This window comes from Aquarana catesbeiana, linkage group LG09, assembly GCF_042186555.1.
Source record: "Aquarana catesbeiana isolate 2022-GZ linkage group LG09, ASM4218655v1, whole genome shotgun sequence".
NCBI lineage: Eukaryota > Metazoa > Chordata > Amphibia > Anura > Ranidae > Aquarana > Aquarana catesbeiana.
Genome location: NC_133332.1, coordinates 305523151 through 305546675, shown reverse-complemented (window position 1 = coordinate 305546675; position 23525 = coordinate 305523151). Strand labels below are relative to the sequence as shown.

Here is a 23525-nt window from a genome sequence, read left to right as displayed (position 1 = left end):
GGGCATGTCACAGATTAGGCGGTTCTTGGGCAGGTTAAACTCCTTTTGGAGGTCTGCCAGGCGAGCACTGACATTATATGACCGGCAGAAATGCACACAGACTTTCCTGGCCTGCCTCAGGACATCCTGTAAGCCCGGATACCTGCCCAAGAACCACTGTACCACCAAGTTAAGGACATGAGCCAAACAGGGCACATGGATCATTTTTCCCTGTCGGAGGGCAGAGAGGAGGTTGGTGCCATTGTCGCAAACCACCATTCCTGGCTTAAGTTGGCGTGGCGTCAACCACCTCTGAACCTGCCCCTGCAGAGCTGACAGAACCTCTGCCCCAGTGTGGCTCCTGTCCCCCAAGCACACCAGCTCAAGCACCGCATGGCATCTTTTGGCCTGCGTATTTGCGTAGCCCCTTGAACGGCTACGGAGCACCGCTGGTTCCGATGACCAAGCACAGGAAGAGGCCATGGAGGAAGAAGAAGAGGATGGGGTGGAGGAGAGAGGTGTGTCACAATCATTAGTAGTGGCATTTTGGAGGCGTGGTGGCGGAACAACCTCCAACACTACTGCACCTTGTCCTGCATCCTTCCCAGCTGCCAGCAGAGTCACCTAATGCACACTGAAACTTAGATAACGTCCCTGTCCATGCCTGCTGGACCATGAGTCAGCGGTAATATGCACCTTACCGCTGACCGCCCTGTCCAGCGAGGCATTGACATTGCCTTCCACATGCCGGTAGAGAGCCGGAATCGCCTTCCGTGAGAAAAAGTGGCGTTTGGGTACCTGCCACTGAGGAACTGCACATTCTACAAACTCACGGAAGGGGGCAGAGTCTACCAACTGAAAAGGCAGCAGTTGAAGTGCTAGCAATTTTGCCAAGCTAGCATTCAACCGCTGGGCATGTGGATGGCTTGGAGCGAACTTCTTTCGGCGGTGCAGCAGCTGGGGCAGGGAAATTTGCCTGGTACAATCTGACGTTGGTGTACCAAAAGCAGATTGCCCACAAGTACTTGGCTGTGACACACCTAATTCTACACCTTCATTCCTCTCAGTGCAGGTCTCAGAGAGGACTGAAGGTATAGTGGGGTTGGAGATCTCAGCTGATGAGGAGCAAGGAGAGGTCCTCTTTGTTCTTTGGTGTGGGTATTTTAGATACGCTTGCCAACGAACTGCATGGCAGGTCAACATATGTCTGGTCAAGCATGTGGTGCCCAAGCGGGAGATGTTTTGGCCACGCGAGATATGTTTGAGACATATGTTGCAAATAGCAGCGGTGCGATCTGATGCACTCGTCTCAAAAAAGGGCCACACCAAAGAACTCTTGGAATAACACGCAGAGACAGCAGCGCCCTGCACATGTGGAGCTTTGGGGTGTGATGCAGTCAGTGTGCTGCCCTTAGGCTGGCCCCTGGAGGGCATCCTGCCTCGTTGGTGATGTGCCTCCTCCTCTCTCCTATCAGGCACCCATGTTGAGTCAGTGACCTCATCATCCCCTCCCTCCTCATCACTGGAGCAAACCTGGCAGTATGCTGCAGCAGGGGGAGCATGACTGCCAGATTGCTGTCCTTCTTGGGCACCCCCTCTGTCCGTGCTCACGTTACTGCCTTCATCTAGCTCAGTATCATCATCAGAGCCTTCTAAACGCTGGGCATCCTCCTGGAGCATATACCCAACACTGTGGTTAAACAGTTCGAGGGACTCCTCATGAGGACATGGTGGGGCTAGGGAAGGAGTCACTGATGCCATTGAGCTGAGGGAAGAGGCCGCGTTGGCAGCTGCTTTGCCAGACAAAGTACTCTGAGCATGGGTGAGAGAGGATGAGGATGATGACGTCTTGGTCATCCACTCGACCAAGTCTTCTGCATGTTGCGGCTCAACACGGCCAGCTGCCGACAAAAACGCCAAGCGTGTCCCACGGCCACGTGCTGATGAGGATGCACCGTCTCCACGACCAGCACTGTTGCCTCTAGACACAGAGCCTGCTTGCCCTCTTTTATTGGCTTGTGACTGTCTGCCTCTCCTTGTTGGCCTTCCAGACATACTAATGGCCTGTAGCTGCACTAAGCTGGGATATATATATATATATATATATATATATATATATACTGATACTGCAGCTAGCAAAATCAACTGCCTGCCTGTAGTATGAGAACACCACCAACCTTCTACAGGTAGCTTTAGCTGAACACTGTGCAGAGCTCGCAAAAAACGAACTTGTAGCTTATTTAGCTGCCTGCGGTAGTGATAGGATCAGGAAAACACCACCAGCCTTCTACAAGTAGCTTTAGGTGAACACTGTGCAGAGCTCGCAAAAAAAAATAACTTGTAGCTTATTTAGCTGTCTGCGGTAGTGATAGGATCAAGAAAACACCACCAACCTTCTACAGGTAGCTTTAGCTGAACACTGTGCAGAGCTCGCAAAAAACTAACTTGTAGCTTATTTAGCTGCCTGCGGTAGTGATAGGATCAGGAAAACACCACCAACCTTCTACAGGTAGCTTTAGCTGAACACTGTGCAGAGCTCGCGCTACACTAACTTGTAGTTTTAGCTGAACACTGTGCAGAGCTCGCAAAAAACTAACTTGTAGCTTATTTAGCTGCCTGCGGTAGTGATAGGATCAGGAAAACACCACCAACCTTCTACAGGTAGCTTTAGCTGAACACTGTGCAGAGCTTGCAAAAAAAAATAACTTGTAGCTTATTTAGCTGCCTGTGGTAGTGATAGGATCAGGAAAACACCACCAACCTTCTACAGGTAGCTTTAGCTGAACACTGTGCAGAGCTCGCAAAAAACTCAAAAAACTAACTTGTAGCTTATTTAGCTGCCTGCGGTAGTGATAGGATCAGGAAAACACCACCAACCTTCTACAGGTAGCTTTAGCTGAACACTGGGCAGAGCTCGCAAAAAACTCAAAAAACTAACTTGTAGCTTATTTAGCTGCCTGCGGTAGTGATAGGATCAGGAAAACACCAACAACCTTCTACAGGTAGTTTTAGGTGAACACTGTGCAGAGGTCGCACTACACTAATTTGTAGTTTTAGCTGAACACTGTGAGGAGGACGCACTACACTAACTTGTAGCTTTAGCTGAACACTGTTCAGAGGACGAACTACACTAACTTGTAGCTTTAGCTGAACACTGTGCAGAGGTCGCACTACACTAACTTGTAGCTTTAGCTGAACACTGTGCAGAGGTCGCACTACGCTAACTTGTAGTTTTAGCTGAACACTGTGAGGAGGACGCACTACACTAACTTGTAGCTTTAGCTGAACACTGTGCAGAGGTCGCACTACACTAACTTGTAGTTTTAGCTGAACACTGTTCAGAGGACGCACTACACTAACTTGTAGCTTTAGCTGAACACTGTGCAGAGGTCGCACTACACTAACTTGTAGTTTTAGCTGAACACTGTGAGGAGGACGCACTACCCTAACTTGTAGCTTTAGCTGAACACTGTGCACTACACTAACTTGTAGTTTTAGCTGAACACTGTGAGGAGGACGCACTACACTAACTTGTAGCTTATTTAGCTGCCTGCGGTAGTGATAGGATCAGGAAAACACCACCAACCTTCTACAGGTAGCTTTAGCTGAACACTGTGCAGAGCTCGCAAAAAACGAACTTGTAGCTTATTTAGCTGCTTGCGGTAGTGATAGGATCAGGAAAACACCACCAACCTTCTACAGGTAGCTTTAGCTGAACACTGTGCAGAGCTCGCAAAAAACTAACTTGTAGCTTATTTAGCTGCTTGCGGTAGTGATAGGATCAGGAAAACACCACCAACCTTCTACAGGTAGCTTTAGCTGAACACTGTGCAGAGGTCGCACTACACTAACTTGTAGTTTTAGCTGAACACTGTTCAGAGGACGCACTACACTAACTTGTAGCTTTAGCTGAACACTGTGCAGAGGTCGCAGTACACTAACTTGTAGTTTTAGCTGAACACTGTGAGGAGGACGCACTACACTAACTTGTTGCTTTAGCTGAACACTGTGCAGAGGTCGCACTACACTAACTTGTAGTTTTAGCTGAAAACTGTGAGGAGGACGCACTACACTAACTTGTAGCTTATTTAGCTGCCTGCAGTAGTGATAGGATCAGGAAAACACCACCAACCTTCTACAGGTAGCTTTAGCTGAACACTATGCAGAGTTCGCAAAAAAATAACTTGTAGCTTATTTAGCTGCCTGCGGTAGTGATAGGATCAGGAAAACACCACCAACCTTCTGCAGGTGGCTTTAGGTGAACACTGTGCAGAGGTCGCACTACACTAACTTGTAGTTTTAGCTGAACACTGTGAGGAGGACGCACTACACTAACTTGTAGCATTAGCTGAACACTATGAGGAGGACGCACTACCCTAACTTGTAGCTTTAGCTGAACACTGTGAGGAGGACACACTACCCTAACTTGTAGCTTTAGCTGAACACTGTGCACTACACTAACTTGTAGTTTTAGCTGAACACTGTGAGGAGGACGCACTACACTAACTTGTAGCTTATTTAGCTGCCTGCGGTAGTGATAGGATCAGGAAAACACCACCAACCTTCTACAGGTAGCTTTAACTGAACACTGTGCAGAGCTCGCAAAAAACTAACTTGTAGCTTATTTAGCTGCTTGCGGTAGTGAAAGGATCAGGAAAACACCACCAACCTTCTACAGGTAGCTTTAGCTGAACACTGTGCAGAGCTCGCAAAAAACTAACTTGTAGCTTATTTAGCTGCTTGCGGTAGTGATAGGATCAGGAAAACACCACCAACCTTCTACAGGTAGCTTTAGCTGAACACTGTGCAGAGGTCGCACTACACTAACTTGTAGTTTTAGCTGAACACTGTTCAGAGGACGCACTACACTAACTTGTAGCTTTAGCTGAACACTGTGCAGAGGTCGCAGTACACTAACTTGTAGTTTTAGCTGAACACTGTGAGGAGGACGCACTATACTAACTTGTTGCTTTAGCTGAACACTGTGCAGAGGTCGCACTACACTAACTTGTAGTTTTAGCTGAAAACTGTGAGGAGGACGCACTACACTAACTTGTAGCTTATTTAGCTGCCTGCAGTAGTGATAGGATCAGGAAAACACCACCAACCTTCTACAGGTAGCTTTAGCTGAACACTATGCAGAGTTCGCAAAAAAATAACTTGTAGCTTATTTAGCTGCCTGCGGTAGTGATAGGATCAGGAAAACACCACCAACCTTCTGCAGGTAGCTTTAGGTGAACACTGTGCAGAGGTCGCACTACACTAACTTGTAGTTTTAGCTGAACACTGTGAGGAGGACGCACTACACTAACTTGTAGCATTAGCTGAACACTGTGAGGAGGACGCACTACCCTAACTTGTAGCTTTAGCTGAACACTGTGCAGAGGTCACACTAAACTAACTTGTAGCTTTAACTGAACACTGTGAGGAGGACGCACTACACTAACTGTAAATAGTCTAGCTGCCTGACTGTGATACTAATAGGATCAAAAGAACACCAGCAATTTTCTTCAGGTAGCTGTAAATACTGTAACAAGACAAGCCTGCCTGTCAGTAGGAAGATAACAGGAACGGATCTAGCTAAACTGAATACAGTGTATATATATATATATATATATATATATATATACACACACACACAACACCTGGGATGCATATATATATATATATACACAATACACTGTGAGTGCAGTTAACTCACTGACTGTCCTGCCTAATCTATCTAACTTAAATCAAATGGCACTGTCTCTCTGTCTATCGCTTTCAATGCCGGAACACACACTACACAGGGCCGCCGTGCAGGCGGCCTTATATAGTGTGGGGCGTGTAATAAATCCCCTGAGCCATAATTGGCCAAAGCCTCCTTGGCTTTGGCCAATTACGGCTCTCTGTTCAGACGGCGCTGTGATTGGCCAAGCATGCGGGTCATAATGCATGCTTGGCCAATCATCAGCCAGCAATGCACTGCGATGCCGCAGTGAATTATGGGCCATGACGCGCCACACGAATTTGGCGTGAACGGCCCATATCGTTCGCAATTCGGCGAACGGCCGAACAGACGATGTTCGAGTCGAACATGGGTTCAACTTGAACATGAAGCTCATCCCTACTCAAGTATATGGTGCAATAGTAGCTAAAACGTGCGATAAATAATATTATAGCAAACACAGATGCAATATGCTCCTAAATAAAGTGCATAAAATTAATAAAGTGCAAAAAAATAAATAAAATAAAATAACATATAGTGCTTCAAATAAAGTTAATTTGTGTTCTTCTTAACCACTTGCCGACCAGCCGCCGTCATTATACTAAAACAGGTCGGCACGATCCCGTGAACCGTCATAGCTGTACGTTGGCTCCTTTAAGCAGGATAGCAGGCGTGCACCGCTGCCCTGAGGGGGTGCCGATGCTCGTGACCGGCCATGCGCGATCGCGGGCAAGCGAGGCAGAACAGGGAGGTGTGTGTGTAAACACACACTTCCCTGTTCTGTGAGGAGAGGAGATGCAGATCCTGAGTTCCTAATAGTCCCCTCCCCCTACAGTTAGAACACACACCCAGGGAACACAGTTAACCCCTTGAAAGCCCCCTTGTGTTAACCCCTTCCCTGCCAGTGACATTTATACAGTAATCAGTGCATTTTTATGGCACCGATCGCTCTATAATCGACAATCGTCCCAAAAATGTGTCAAAAGTGTCCGATGTGTCCGCCATAATGTCGCAGTCTCAATAAAAATCTCGCCATTACTAGTAAAAAAATAATAATAATAATAAAAATGCCATAAATCTGTCCCCTATTTTGTAGACGCTAAAACTTTTGCGCAAAATCGCTCAATATACGCTTATTGTGATTTCTATTACCAAAAATATGTAGAAGAATATATATCGGCCTAAACTGAGAAAAAAAATAGCTTTTTTAAAAAAATTGGGGATATTTATTATAGCAAAAAGTACAAAATTTTGTGTTTTTTTCAAAATTGTCGCAGAGATGATCAAATACCACCAAAAGAAAGCTCTATTTGTGGGAAAAAATACATCAATTTTGTTTGGGTACAGCGTTGCACAACTGCGCAATTGTCAGTTAAAATGATGCAGTGCCGTATCGCAAAAAATGGCCTGGTCATTGAGCAGCCAAATCTTCCGGGGCTGAAGTGGTTAAACAAAGCTTCTTGATTCTTTAATGTGAAGTGTCATTGTGTCATGTGCTCTACTGGAATACCACTCACCAGACTGCCATAACCTCTTTAATAGGGATGAGCCAAACACCCCCCCACCCCGGTTTGGTTCGCACCAGAACATGCAAATAGGCAAAACATTTCTGCGAACACGCGAACCCCGTTAAAGTCTATGGGACACAAACATGAAAAACCAAAAGTGATTGTTTTAAAGGCTTATATGCAAGTTATTTCCATATAAAGTGTATGGGGACCTGGGTACTGCCCCAGGGGATATGTATCAATGCAAAAAAAAGTTTTAAAAATTACCGTTTTTTCAGGAGCAGTGATTTTATTAATACTTAAAGTGAAACATTAAAAATAAAATATTTCTTTTAAATATTGTGCCTGGGGGGTCCCCTTAGCCTGCCTGTAAAATAGCGAAATGACATTTCTAAGGTAAAAAATTTCATGTAAACTTGCTCGCGGCTGTAATGTATTGCCGGCTCCCGGTAGTATAGATAAAAATCAAGGAAAAAACGTCATGGGTCCCCCCAGTCCATACCAGGCACTTTGGGTCTGGTATAGATATTAAGGGGAACTCCACGACAAAATTAAAAAAAATAAATAAATAACCCCCCCCCCCCAAATCCATACCAGATCCGGAACATGACGTCAGAAGGGGCGGGGTCACTTGGTTACATCACCTGGTGTCCCCGCCCTTGCCTATATAACAGCTGTCACCACGAGAAGACAGCAGTTGGAGGGACACCACCCATCGAGGCAGAGCTTTTTTTTTTTTTTATATTTTTCTGGTCCGTCGGCGCCGTGATTGAAAGGGGCATATATGTAGCACACAAAACATTTGGTGCTCATTATCTATTGCTATTCACTGTGTCTTTATATTTATTTTATTGTAGTTTCACTATTCACTAAAAAAGCTAACCTGTCCCCAATAGAAAGGGTTTACCTAATGCAAACCCATGAAAGCAGATACCACATGGTGCAGCTTTGTACATGCAAATTTTGGCTACATTTTTTGATACTCCATTCTAAGGCCCTGGTGTATGAGATCCTGATGTTTTGGTGCGATTCTCAACGGCGGCCAGTCCATAAGGGGAGCTCCATGCAGGGTGCTGGACGCATGGATTTCTATGGGTTTTTTATTTTTGTGAAGCACATAATTAAAGCCTGAGGCTCTAATTGGCTGCAAAAAGGTTGGGCTCCCCAACACCCCAAGCCCACCCACTTGTAACAACAGCGAATGTTGATTCACTATTGTCTTCCTGCTTCTCCTCCTGGCCAATCAAGACACAAAGCGGGTTCTAAGACCGGATTGGCCAGGAGGAGAAGCCAGGGAAGCCGTCCGCGACCTGGATGGGGTAAGTGCGGGGCTGGCAGGCGGGGGGTGGTGGTTTGGTTTGTTTGCTGCCCCCCTCCCCCAAAAAATGGAGCACCAGCTGCCACTGGAGTGGAAGTCACAGGTACACCATCCATCCCGTCCACGCTGACGGCAGCCTGTAAAACTTTTGGAGTGGCTGAAAGCTGCTTCGGCTGGATGGTGCACTGAGGGGTACTAATCTTTAGGGCAGTATGCACCTAGGGACAAATGCCCACAGCGCAAGAACACAAACTGTAACAGCACTTTCATTGAAAAGAATGGCATACCAATAAACTGTTAATAAAATCTATTATAAGATAATTTTATCACAATGACCTTTCCATCATTATCTGCGGACAGCTATTTTTTTCTAACACTAGCAAAAATTCAAAACATAACTTCCATTTAACCATTGCAATAATAGCAGCTTTCTAGATACATATGTGACTTCCCTAGAAATGTAATAAGATGATCATGTGACTGGCTAAAACAACAAGCAAACAGAAGGAGCCACCATCTAAGTATATCAATTTATTAAATACCATGAATACAACACAGGGTTAAAATGCACTCACAGAAGTAGGAAGAAGCAGGCATGTCATTAATCCTTGTTCGCTGGCTTTTTCCCTTCTCTTTGGTTTGACAAAGGAGCGGGTTCCCTCGAAACATGTTGCCACCCATTCTGTGACATCACCACGTTCCAACGTCCTTCTGATTCCGGTCCCAGCGCTGGCTTGCGTTCCAATGTGGTTACAGCTCCAGCCTGGGGATCCCTTTGCCTGCTACTGCCGGTCCAGCAGAGCCCCTGTAGAAACCACTCAGCCACACTCCATCCGATCTACAGCGGGGTATTCAGAGACTTACACAAGCTTCATCCTGAGCCTCTGCTCCCTGAGGCTGGCCAGGGAACAAGGACTGATGACATGCCTGTTTCTTGCTACCTTTTGTGAGTGCATTCTAACACTTTCTTTATGTAGCATTAACCCCCGAAGGAGCTGTTGAAATATTTCGGGTTGTTACTGTCACCCTTTACCTGTAGTTTCACCATATCAGGAACCTAGAGTCCATGTTGAGCTTTGTATCCAACAATGTATGCACTGGTCACTTTAGTAATTTTCCAATGCTTTAATGAAAAAAACTTGAAAGAAGTAGCAGTGAAGAGGTAGAAAGGGAGTTGCAGGAAAATTCAAATACCTTTTTCAGATCATTGAGGGATTGAAGATCTTAGAGACGATTATACCTTCAGTCCAAAGATCTCTGCCCACCCGGATAGGTCTCTCTCACTGACCTAACAGCCGGAATGGAGCACGAACAAAAAGTCTCTGCCACAGACTTTAGAGAAACAAAATAGCTATACGATCCTCTGCCACAGGATGTAATGGTTTTAGATGAACAGCGACACAGTACCAGAACCTTTAAGCCGACCCGGCAGTACTGTGCGGTAAGTTAGGTTAGGATGCATCCTCAAATTGAGTCACCAGGCCTCTCTTGAGATACCAGCCTTCCACACGGTCCTCTCCAAGATGAGTCCTCCCCTGGATCTTCTCAATTGCTTGGCTTCTTCCCGCAGGACAGACAGCACGGGACCACCTCTAAACCAGCAGTCCCCAGGCGACCTCTGGACCCACTTATGGTAACGTAGCCTCGGGCCAGCATGGTCTCGAGACTGAAAGGAAGCCGCCACATACCTTTAGGCCAGGAGGGCCAGCAGGTAAAAGAAAACCAAAAATGGTGTCTGCCTCTTAAGTACCCTCTCCCAAAATGCATAGCTGTGGCATAGTTGCCAACATTGCAAAAAAAAAATGTGGGACACTTTTCTGGCTGTAGGCGGAGCTGTATAATAATTAGGGGGTGGGGCATGCGTTTGTAGGCGTGGCTTAGCAATAAAAATAAAACTGTGGCATGCGAAGCTCGCCGCAACAAAAAATGGGCGTGGTTTACGTGAATAGTGGTTGTGGCTTAAATGGGCGTGGCTCAAAGGGTGTGGTTAGAGTCTGAGATGAATGAGGGATGGAGAGGGAAAGGGGGAGAGAGGAATGAAGGGACAGCAGCCCCAGATCCTACACAACAATAGAAATATGTGTATTCTAGAAAGTTTAACAATCAGCAGATAAAGATACTCCAAACACCTGGTGTTAGCGCTTCAATCATCCCAGCACCATGAATGTTATGGTGTCAGGATGATTGAAGCGCATTATTTCTATTATTACATTGTAATATAAAATTAAATCATTCAACTCACCATAATGCCGAATCAGTGGGATCCCTGAGTGTGTCACCTGCCACGTCGGTTGCCACCAGCAGAGTCCATCCTTGCATCAGGTGCCACCAGCAGAGTCCGTCTTTGCAGCAGGTGTCCCCAGCAGAGTCTATCCTTGCATCAGGTGTCCCCAGCAGAGTCTGTCCTCGTATCAGATGCCCCCGGCAGAGTTCCTCCTTGCATCAGGTGCCCCCAGCAGAGTCCGTCCTTGCATCAGGTGCCCCCCTCCATCAGTGCAGACCCCCCTCAGTACAGACCCCCTCAGTGCAGACCCCCTCCATCAGTGCAGACCCCCTCAGTGCAGACCCCCCTCCATCAGTGCAGACCCCCCTCCATCAGTGCAGAACCCCTCAGAGCAGACCCCCCTCCATCAGTGCAGACCTCCTCACAGCAGACCCCCCTCCATCATCTCCATCAGTGCAGACCCCCTCCGAGCAGACCCCCCTCCATCAGTGCAGACCCCCTCAGAGCAGACCCCCCTCCATCAGTGCAGACCCCCTCAGAGCAGACCCCCCTCCATCAGTGCAGATGCACTCAGCAGACCCCCCTCCATCAGTGCAGACCCCCTCAGAGCAGAACCCCCTCAGTGCAGACCCCCTCAGCAGACCCCCCTCCATCAGTGCAGACCCCCTCAGAGCAGACCCCCCTCCATCAGTGCAGACCCCCTCAGAGCAGACCCCCCTCCATCAGTGCAGACCCCCTTAGAACAGACCCCCCTCCATCAGTGCAGGCCCCCTCAGAGAAGACCCCCTCAGAGCAGACCCCCCTCCATCAGTGCAGACCCCCTCAGAGCAGACCCCCCTCCATCAGTGCAGACCCCCTCAGCAGACCTCTGAACTTCCAGCTTCCAAAAAATGTAAATTGCAAACATTCCCGATTTTCCCTGGGCAAATCCCGATTTGGGACAGCCTCCGATCGGGACGAGGGTCCCAAAATTGGGATTGTCCCGGGAAAATCGGGACTGTTGGCCACTATGCAGTGGACCACCTCTGCCGAATTGCTTCTGAGAAAGAAGAGCACTCAATACACTTCAGCTTGTTGTTTTTTCAACACCGGCCTGTGGTGACAACGACACCTACAGGCGACAGTGTGAAACTGCACACAACACAGCCAATGCTGGAACAGAGGCTAATTTAGCCATAGATTAAATCTGAACTATGTACAGAACAGATAACCCACTAAATTTACATATAAGCGCCTGATCAACAGGAGCAGGGCGCTACATTTAACTCATGGTTTTTAATAAATTGATACACTTAGATGGCAGAGCCTTCTGTTTGCTTGTTGCTTTAGAGCACAGAGGAAATCTAATACCCTCGTAAGAAAAGCAGCAGACATCACCTCAAGTGGACTCTGTTACACCATGATTTTCCTCTATATATAGACACTTATGTTTTTTTTGTGGATTATCCCTATCCACCCTCTATTTGCGCTATTGAGTTTAATTTTTATTTTGTATCATGTGACTGGCTAGCTGTTTTTCTCAGGGGTGTGTCCTTTAGCAGTATGTGTAATCTGATCTCTCCTGCTGGTCAGATCTTTTCACAACAAAGGTTCTTCAGGCTATTCAGAGCAACAATTTACAACTGTAAATCTGGCTTCTGCAAAGCGACTTCTGAGTTTGCAAACAGCTGCCTACAAGTGGCACATATTAAATATCCATAAGCCATATTTCATATTTACCTAATTTTTAATACAATCTTTTTTTTTTTTTTTTTTTTTTTCCTGAATACAATAATTGATCACAGTATATACAAAAACTTTATACATTCCCTTTAACCAATGTGTGATGAGAGCAATGAGGATATATAACACAAATATATATTTCTGGTATGTTCAACATGCAGAGAATTCTCATCAACTGATGGGTAATATGTGTTGGCTGCTATAATTGACATGGCAGTTCCTTTTCTTGAGGTTATCCCTGATAATCTGAATAACACTTTTTTTTTTATTATATATATATATATTGAATAACATTTTTTTTTTTTTTGCAGGCTTGTCACCTATATCCAGTGCAAATGGGTATTCACTTTTTACTATTATTTTTCAGCATTTAATATACTAGACATTAATAAAAAGAAGCCCATCTGGCCAAACATAAACCCAGTTACTAAATGTTGAACAAATGAACACTTTTTTACCCCAGGCAGCTTTTAAATGCAGTTAAGAAGAGAGTAATATTGGCTCCATATATTGTGCAATAGGAATTGAAAGAACAATCTGCTTCTGTGAGTTTCATGCAAAATGCTAACTTTTACACTCAATAATACCCCATGATATGATATACATAGCCCAACATACAGGGGTCTATTTATGAAACATTCGTTGGATAAATGCTTCAAACATTCATGGAGACTGCACACACTGTGACTATAATTTCTGCAATAAATTACTTCCTATAATCGTCAGCTCCATCTAGTGTCCAAAATGTGGTATCATTTTTCTGAAATACCTCAATTAAAACATACAGCATACTGCATTTTGGCCTCTAGATGGAGCAGATGACCATAGGAATTACCTATTACGGAATAAAATGCATGCATCCTACACAAATGTGTGTGACATTCGTCCAATTAACGTTTTATAAATAGACCCTTTAGTGTGTGCTGAGCTGAGTTTGATCCAGAATTATAGAAGAGCCCTAGGGCCATCATAAAAAAAAAACAGAATTCTGACTTTGAAACTCAGAATTCTGAGATTGAAATTCAGAAATGTAAGTTTAAAAAAAAAAAATTCTACAAAATTCTGAGATTCAAAGTCAGAATTCTGTGATTCAAAGTCAGAATTCTGAGATTAAAAGTCAGAATTCTGAGATTAAAAGTCAGAATTCATCTCAGAATTCTGACTTTTAAACTCAGAATTCTGACTTTGAAACTCAGAATTCTGACTTTAAATTTCAGAATTCTGACTTTTAAATCTCAGAATTCTGTAGATTTTTTTTTTTCAAACTCACGATTCTGACTTTGAATTCCAGAATTCTGAGATTCAAAGTCAGAATTCTGACTTTGAATCTCAGAATTCTGATTTTCTAACTCAGAATTCTGACTTTCAAACTCAGAATTCTGTAAAAAAAAAATTTTTTTTTCAAACTCATAATTCTGTATTTTTTTTATGATGGCCCCAGGGCTCTTCCATACAGAATAGAGTTCTCCTTTAACTATATATACACTTATATACTACACAAATGCAAATTTTATTCTATTTATTTATTTGTTTTTAGGTTTGCTACTGACAACTCTACTACAGCATGTAAGTTATTGCTTTTCATTTTCTTTTCCTGTTTAAAAGAAATACACTATATTACCAAAAGTATTGGGACACCTGCCTTACGCGCACAAGAACTTTATTGGCATCCCAGTCTTAGTCCGTAGGGTTCAATATTGAGTTGGCCCACCCTTTGCAGCTATAACAGCTTCAACTCTTCTGGGAAGGCTGTCCACAAGGTTTAGGGGTGTGTCTATGGGAATGTTTGACCATTCTTCCAGAAGCGCATGTGTGAGGTCAGGCACTGATGTGGACGAGAAGGCCTGGCTCACAGTCTCCACTCTAATTCATCCCAAAGGTGTTCTATCGGGTTGAGGTCAAGACTCTGTGCAGGCCAGTCAAGTTCCTCCGCTCCAAACTGATGTGGATGGGAAGGCCTGGCTCGCAGTCTCTGCTCTTTATGGACCTTGCTTAGTGCACTGGTGCGCAGTAATGATGGAACAGGAAGAGGCCATCCCCAAACTGTTCCCACAAAGTTGGGAGCATGAAATTGTCCAAAATGTCTTGGTATGCTGATGTTTTAAGAGTTCCCTTCACTGGAACTAAGTGGCCAAGCCCAACCCCTGAGAAACAACCCTACACCATAATCCCCCCTCCACCAAATGATTTGGACCAGTGCACAAAGCAAGGTCCATAAAGACATGGATGAGGGAGTTTGGGGTGGAGGAACTTGACTGGCCTGCACAGAGTCCTGACCTCAGCCCGATAGAACACCTTTGGGATGAGTTAGAGAAAAGACTGTGAGCTAGGCCTTCTCATCCAACATCAGTGCCTGACCTCACAAATGCGCTTCTGGAAGAATGGTCAAACATTCCCATAGACACACTCCTAAACCTTGTGGACAGCCTTCCCAGAAGAGTTGAAGCTGTTATAGCTGTAAAGGGTGGGCCAACTCAATATTGAACCCTAAGGACTAAGACTGGGATGCCATTAAAGTTCATGTGGGTGTAAAGGCAAGCGTCCCAATACTTTTGGTAATATGGTGTCTGTAACGAGGAAGTATGCAGGCTGCTATTGCGGACCTGAACATACTTGGTCCCTGGCTGTCAATGGCTACTCACCAGAGCCCCTTATGGATCCAGTGATGTGCACGGGAGCCTCAGCTGTCCCGGATCTCTCATCCCTCATTGGCTGAGACACAGCAGTGGGACCCATTAGCATGTCAATCACAGCTAGTCAGCCAATGAGGAGGGGGCAGGGCTGAACCACAGCTCTGTGTGTCTTATGGATGCATAGAGCAGGGCTTGAGATTGAGCATGCACCAGTGCTCCCATACCAAACGGCTTGCTATTGGAGGCACTGGTTAATAGGGAGGAGCCAGGAGCACAGGCGGGGGACCCGAGAAGAAGAGAATTGGTGCTGCTCTGTGCAAAACCATTACACAGAGCAGGTAAGTATAATGTGTGTTATTTAAAAAAAAAAAAAATTTAGAATCACTTTAAGATTTCTGTTATCATATAGAGTTTCCTAATCAAGAACTTGGGCCCAAGAACAAGTATGCCTATCTCGAATGTCGCTGCCACGTCAGAAGGCCTTATTTAGACTGGTGTTCTAGGTCAGTGGCTCAAAGTATCAAAGCCAAAAGTTCTGTATGACAGCCTGTGGGTAAGCTGCATTTTTACTGCTCCCCAATCAGTCTCTCTTTAGTTGCAGGGGCAGTGGGAGTGTACACATGCCACGGCGTTTCACTTTGTGGCTTGTGGAAGGAATTATACCCCCTGTCCTGTTGCTTTAAGTGAATGGCACTGCTCTGAAAGCACCCTACAGCCTTGTGCAGTGCACATGGCTGCAGTCTGCTGGTGTAGGATTCTAGGGGTTAAAGCAGACAGTAAGGAGGCGATAGGAAGCTGTCTTCCTGCCTGTCAAATGCTCTTTGAAGAGCAACCCGAATGTGGGTCATTCTTCAGAGATCAAAGCTAGTGTGAACGAGCCCTAGGAAACTAGAAGTCACTGCAGCACCACCGAATGGTCACAGCTCAGACTGTACGTGCCATGGGCTACTACTGACAATTTAGTGTCCCCAGCAGCCTTATGGATGTTACGTAGCAATCATTAAATTTAATCATGCTGGCCTCATCTAAAAATTTGAAAAATCAATTTTTCCTGGAATACAGTTCCTTTACTGTTTGTTAACACTATGTAAATAATGTCATGCCCATAGTGTGGGCACAGGTACACTTTAAAGCTGCCTTGCGGAGATTGCCTCCCGCTACTATAAGTCAAGGGGCTGAGTCACCCTGCCTGTGCCAACAGACACAGACAGGGTGGTTTGGGAGTGAGTTTGCACAAGTGCCCATATAGAAAGCAGCTTATTATGGGGGGCACTCACCAAAAAGGAAAAGCCAGGAGCACCAATGGAGAACTGGAGAAGAGGAGGATTGGGGCTGCTCTGTGCTATACCATCACACAGAGAAAGAAGTGCAACATGTTTATTATTCAAAGCTTTAATATAACTTTGAGTGCCATCCCAAATATTTATAGACCTTGATGCTTAAAGCCGAACTCCAAGATAAGCAGATACACTATATTACCAAAAGTACACGCACATGAACTTTAATGGCATCCCAGTCTTAGTCTGTAGAGTCCAGTATTGAGTTGGCCTACCCTTAGCAGCTATAACAGCTTCAACTCTTCTGGGAAAGGTGTCCACAAGGTTTAGGAGTGTGTCTATGGGAATGTTTGACCATTTTTCCAGAAGCACTTTTGTGAGGTCAGGCACTGATGTTGGACGAGAATGCCTGGCTTGCAGTCTCCACTCGAATTCATCCCAAAGGTGTTCTATTGCGTTGAGGTCAGGACTCTGTGCAGGCCAGTCAAGTTCCTCCACCCCAAACTTGCTCATCCATGTCTTTATGAGCCTTGTTTTGTGCACTGGTGAGCAGTCATGTTAGAACAGGAAGGCGCTGTCACGGAACGTCCCACACTCCGCTTGAGTGTTTCCGTCATATACCACTTCCTCCCAGTCTGTATACAGATATCAGATATTCCAACCTCTCTGAGCACAAAACAAGGTGACACTTGCTTGTTGCTAACATGAACTCACTTTATTCAGAACCAGAATACAGTCTTATATACAGGAGAAAATATTACTCTAACAATACAAACGTAACCTAATTAACCTAATTAACATGAGCTAATTAACTAATCCTTTATACAGCCTAGGTGACTGAGACATGACCTATTGCCCAGACTGAGTTAATTATCACAGGACATTTTCTCACAATAGCAGCAGCTCCAATAGGAGTCGTCCCGTCTCCTAGATTGTATAGAGGACAATGTCATCAGCTCATTCAATTAACATAAACACAGGTAGTTGGAGTTGATGACACCAGCATCTCCTCACAGGATGTGTCCCAACAGTATAATTCAGTCTTATCATTCTAATATGGCATATAAAGGGTTCCCAGAGTCTGCGTGTTTTGGGGGGACATGGAGCTGAATCCAAAGTAACACCAACCCCAGGGTCCCCAGGCATACAGCTCACAGAGAGCACCATTCCCCCAAATGCTAGGGCCCATAATCAGTGGGCAAGAGGCTTGCGTTCAGTCCCCTCCAATAGCCTCTGTCCCGGGTGAGTCTGTCACAGGCGCCATCCCCAAACTCTTCCCACAGAGTTGGAAAAATGCAATTGTCCAAAATGTCTTGGTATGATGATGTCTTAAGAGTTCCCTTTACTGGAACTAAGGGGCCAAGCCCAACCCCTGAAAAACAACCCCACACCATAATCCCCCCTCCACCAATTGATTTGGACCAGTGCACAAAGCAAGGTCCATAAAGACATGGATGAGCAAGTTTGGGGTGGAGGAACTTGACTGGCCTGCACAGAGTCCTGACCTCAACCCGATAGAACACCTTTAGGGTGAATTAGTGCAGAGAGTACGAGCAAGGCAGCATCTAGAGACACTAAAAAATGGCCCATTCATGGAATATGAGCCTCGGTGCCCCTGTGACCAAGGCCTAGTAAGTGTAAAAAAACACCTGTTGATTATAATATAAACCTTGTGAGCTGATAGCATTCATTGCTCCACCTGGGCTGCATCCATGAATCAGGGTTTAACGTTTATTGGTTATTCATAAATGCTGTATGTCATAGGCACCATATTTCTTGCCAATTCACTTCACATTCTCACCTCTTGCAGGTGAACACACAACCAAGAATGTTATCATTTTCTCTTTACGAACAGCCTTCTGTTTCCTTCCGATCGCTGTGCTTGCGTTCATTTTACGACGCTGGGGGTGTGACTGAGGATCGTTGATGCGGATGTTTCTGCTTATATTTGGGACAGGAAGATTTCATCTTTAAAAGAAGTTTACCTGAAGAGTCTTCAACCATTTTAGCACAACAAAGAAGGCCGTATTCATTTGCTGCTTTACTGGACAATGGAGTATTGAGATACATCAATACCCACAATATCACCTTTACCTTACGTCTCATTTCTAGCCAGAACTCCAACCAAAATGTGCTTTTTTTTTAAGTTGAGCATAGAATAAAGAAATGTTAAATCTTAGTTATTTGTATTTGTCCTACATGAAAAGAGTATCGGGACTGATGATGCCCAACACCGGGATAAAAATTGAAGCAAAGCTCCTACTAGGGATACAGAAAGCAATTAAAAGCTAACCTAGATTGAAAACCCTTCCTGAGCCTTGTAAATCCTGTGTCAATGGGCATTTGTTCACCTCAAATAGGTTTTGCATTTCCATACAAGCCTATGGGAAATCAAAACCAGTGTGAAGATCAAATGCATGCTTGTCAAGCTCTATCATAGGACTTCGGCAATATGGCACTCTCCCACACACTGTTAAGTCACAACGATGTTAAAATGGCTTCAGCCTAGGCTCCACTCATGGTATAACCCCCTCTAGAGCTCGGTCTCCACCTAGGAGAAAACCCCCTCCTCTGGAGGGGGGTCCTCCCCTAGGTGAAGAGCAGGCTGAAGCCATTTTAACATAGTTGTGACCGGTAGTGTGACTTAACAGTGTGCGGGAGGGCACCATTTTCCTATAGTCCTATGATCGAGCTTGACAAGCCTGTACCCAGCCCAACCAGTACCTGGAAGCAGTACGAACTGACTGGAGTAACAGGGCATTTTGATTGGTAGTGTTAACTTTGCTATTGGATGTTCAAAGGTTAAATGCACGTTAGAAGGAGGTCAACTGCAAGTCAAATGCACCATTCAATTAGTTCTGAATTATCCCAGAAGTATCTTTAATTGATTTCAAACCTTTTGCCATCAACACAAGCCCAAAGGCCATCAACAAAGGCCCTTGGGGGATTTGCCCTCTCCTCATTTTTCCCGTGATAGGAAGAGAAGGAAAATTTCCCAAATGTGGACAAAGGTAACAGTTAAAACATGATAAAGGTTCCTCTGTCTACTCAAAACAGATAAACATGTGGATAGTGTTGGGCTTTTCAAAACATAGTTCCTAAATGTTCCCAAAGGGTTTTCATATCAACCAAAAATTTTTGTTAAATAATATTTTTTCTACAAACCAATATGTAATACTCCCTCAATATTGGTATCTGTTGTATTCCTCTTATTACATTCTGAAGTAGAGTTCACGCATTTGTATGTTAAATAAAGAATGAAGATACAATGGCTTTCTCAATACCTATCTGATGAATAAACAGAAAGAAAAGGGCACATTTAAAGCTGGCAATAGATGGATGGAAATTTGAACGAAAATTCTTAGGAAAAGTCTTATGCTCCGTACACACTGTCGGATTTTCCGACAGAAAATGTGTGATAGGACCTTGTTGTCGTACATTCCGACTGTGTGTTGGCTCCATCACACATTTTCCATCGGATTTTCCGACACACAAAGTTTGAGAGCAGGATATAAAATTTTCCGACAACAAAATCCGTTGTCGGAAATTCCGATCGTGTGTACACAAATCCGACGGACAAAAAGTGCCACGCATGCTCAGAATGAAAGCTATTGGCCACTGCCCCGTTTATAGTCCCGACGTACGTGTTTTACGTCACCGCGTTCAGAACAATCGGATTTTCCAACAACTTTGTGTGACTGTGTGTATGCAAGACAAGTTTGAGCCAACATCCGTCTGAAAAAATCCTAGGATTTTGTTGTCGGAATGTCCGAACAAAGTCCGACCGTGTGTACGGGGCATTATGCCGCGTACACACGACCGGACTTTCCGGCATACTTGGTCCGGCGGACAAGAGTCCGCCGGACAATCTCACTGTGTGTGGGCTCCAGCGGACTTTTTTTTCTCAAAAGTTTGACGGATTTAGATTTGAAACATGTTTCAAATCTGTCCAACGGACTCGAGTCCGGTCGAAAAGTCCGCTTGTCTATATGCTAGTCCGACGGACAAAAACTACACTAGGGCAGCTATTGGCTACTGGCTATGAACTTCCTTATTTTAGTCCAGTCGTACGTCATCACGTACGAATCCGTCGGACTTTGGTTGATCGTGTGTAGGCAAGTTCGTTCATTTGGAAAGTCTGTCGTAAAGTCCGCCGGACAAAGTCTGCCGTAAAGTCCGGTCGTGTGTAGGCAGCATTAGGAAAACTCGTTCAAACAGTTCATTCAAATGTTGTTCAAAAGATTTCATTTGATTTCAACATTTGATTTTGGAATGAATGGCCTTTACCAAACGAAAACCACATACACTGTTAGAAATTTGTTCATTCAAGAAAAATTTTCCACCCCTCTCCTTCGAATTTTCCAGTCACTGTGGTTGAAAACAATCGTCAATTTTATCCACTATTGATTAAAATAGCGAGTGAACTTAGAATAGAACATTAGAACATAGAATATTCTTTTACTAAGAGTTCTTGCTTGAAATTCTACCCATCTATGGCCAGCTTAAATCAAAAACCAACATGAACGTTTCCGGCTGCAACAGTCTAATAAAATTGAGCGAGGCTTGCATCGCACCCTAGAGCTGGAGGAAAACAGCCGGATCCGCACATGCTGTATACATGCTGTATACACATACAGGCACTTATACATGTGAGTGCATTACTTACCTTACTGCTTTTATATCTGTGAGTGTGGTATGGAATCTTAATGATAATAAATATGGGGAATTTTAATTAAATAGAATTTAATGTTTTGGCGATTGGTAAATTATAAAGAAAAGGGTAGTGTCTGACTATAAGTATAGTGGATTTACAGTGCCTCCAGACAGTTACGACAATTAATAAAAAAAATGTGAACTTTTTCAGTAACAGTAACATACCGTAATAATTTCCTGAGTTCGTTAATCTATGGGGAATTCTTATAAATATCTCCCAATGAAATGGATAAGTAAATACATTTTATTAATTTACAAGTATAATTATACAACTTCATACAATACTGGAATTTCGGGTGATTAATATTTCACACATTACCAAAGACATCAACGCAACAATAAAATTATTGCCCTTAATATTAACAAAAAACCCTAGGGTAGCCCCAATCGACTATGTTAAAAATAGTGTGGTTAACCGTGCCTTAAAATAAAAAAACACAATAACTCTTGCCGCTCGGAAGACAATTTTCTCAATTTCTCCGGCTGGAAGAAAGTCAAAATATGTCTTGAGGAGCCAACAGATAGATATTATCAATTTTAAGGAAGTCTTAATTTAACAGGGCTACCAGATTTGATTGGGCAATAAATAATTTCCCTGGGACCACAATAGCCAAATTAGTTGCAATACAGGTTGATCTTATTTTCAACCACACATGGCTTCAACACACGGCATGACAAATAATGTGGGACAATTATTAAATACTAAACTACCCTTCACACAGTACTTGATAAGATTAAAATATAAACAGTAAAATACAATTTCTATAATTTTGAGTAGAAAAAGGTTGATCAATATTTATATGGTCAGTATCTCACCACTGTTTAAAAGGAAAGGATGTATATTCGATTCGTTCCAACAGCAACATCCAACGAGATGGTAAGTGGTCACTTATTACAAAGCTTGGGTGTATGTCAGCGTGTGGATCTGTGGTCCTCGGTCCCTTGACTCATGTGTGTGTCCCCTTCTGTAGGGTGCAATGTAATTTTCGGATGATTACCTCCTTCTCCTCATATTTACCATTTCGTGATTAGTTGGTTCCAAACATGGGAGGTAACTGCCCTAATTCGCCCATCAGTGATAATGGTAAAGGTATAATCAGAATATGGGAAGGAGGAATATTCCCAAGCTGCCCGTATTACCGGGAATAAAGATCCTGGTTGCAGCAAACAACAGATAGTTCAACCAAAACCCAAAAACTAAATAGAATAAAAATCAATGAGTGATGTTGCGCTCTAGGTATTGGCTAGAATAATAATAGTGAATATATGATAAAGCACATATGGAATAAAATCCTAAATAATAATCATACAATACTAGAAAATAGCCAATAAGTGAATAAATATAAAGTGCAAATGATAAAAGTGACAGTGGTGAAAAAAACTTTGTGTGAACTAATATTAAGATGATGGAAAAGTCCACATAGGTAATTCTTCAAACAAATATTAAAGTGCTACTAGTATAAAGCAAGTCCATATAAGAGTGAACTGGAGTAGTGACGTGCTGCTCCAAATGACACTCTGTGCAGATCCAAAGAAAAAATATCATTAGTGACTTATGCCCCGTACACACGAGCGGAATTCCGGTCAAGCTTGCCTTGCATACACACGGTCACACAAAAGTTCTCTGAACTTTAGACCATCAAGAACGCGGTGACGTACAACACTACAACGAGCCGAGAAAATGAAGTTCAATGCTTCCGAGCATGCGTTGAATTGTTTCCGAGCATGCGTAGGAACTTTGCGCGTCAGAATTTGTACAAACGATCGCATTTTCGGATAGGAACTTTTCCCGACCGAAAAATAGAGAATATGCTCTCAATCTTTTGCTGGCTGGAATTCCGCCAGCAAAAGACTGATGGAGCATACACACGGTCGCATTTTCCGACAAAAAGCTCTCATCGGAGTTTTGCTGGCGGAATTTCCTATCATGTGTACGTGGCATTAGTGACTTGGTGATGAAATTCTTCAGTGTAACACCTCCGTGTAAGGTGGTCCCTTACCTTACCGCCATAAGGTAACAGCGTGAGAAAGTATAAAGATGACCACAATAGTCCGGGTTCCTGCCATAGGCCAGTAGGGGTTTTTCCTCTGTATAACTCAGCAGTAGGTATAAGAAAAAAAAGGGGGAAGCTCCAGGTCCAATACAGTGTATAGGAGAGAGAGAAAAGAATGGAGGTCCAGATTGTGAAGCATATTGAGACTGGGTACATTTAAAAAAGAGCCGATATTGTACCCACATTAAAAAATAAACAAACAAAGCACAGCACCACGAGCGGCGAGCTCGCAACCTGACGGCACCGGAAGTGATTTTATTCCATATGTGCTTTATCATATATTCACTATTATTATTCTGATGAGCTCTGATGAACATCGGTTAGTGCTCAGACTTCGCACCTCAGGTGAGCCCACGTCATTCGCCAGGGTGACTACCAGTGTACCTATCC

The 23525-nt window shown here is 44.1% G+C and overlaps 1 protein-coding gene across 5 annotated transcripts in view; it reads left to right on the top strand.

Moving 5' to 3' along the window:
* LOC141107310 (HEPACAM family member 2-like) overlaps positions 1-18547 on the top strand; it is a 133229-nt gene extending 114682 nt beyond the window's left edge. For 2 of the 5 annotated variants that reach the window (XM_073598004.1, XM_073598001.1), the window contains exons 3-5: positions 12770-12797; positions 13996-14024; positions 18179-18547. In XM_073598004.1, the coding sequence (XP_073454105.1) occupies positions 12770-12797; positions 13996-14024; positions 18179-18285 (164 nt within the window). In that variant the 3' untranslated portion in view covers positions 18286-18547. The remainder of the gene's footprint in view (positions 1-12769; positions 12798-13995; positions 14025-18178) is intronic. The other 3 variants (XM_073598003.1, XM_073598005.1, XM_073598002.1) reach the window with 3 other exon arrangements.
* The last annotated feature ends 4978 nt before the right edge of the window (positions 18548-23525 follow it).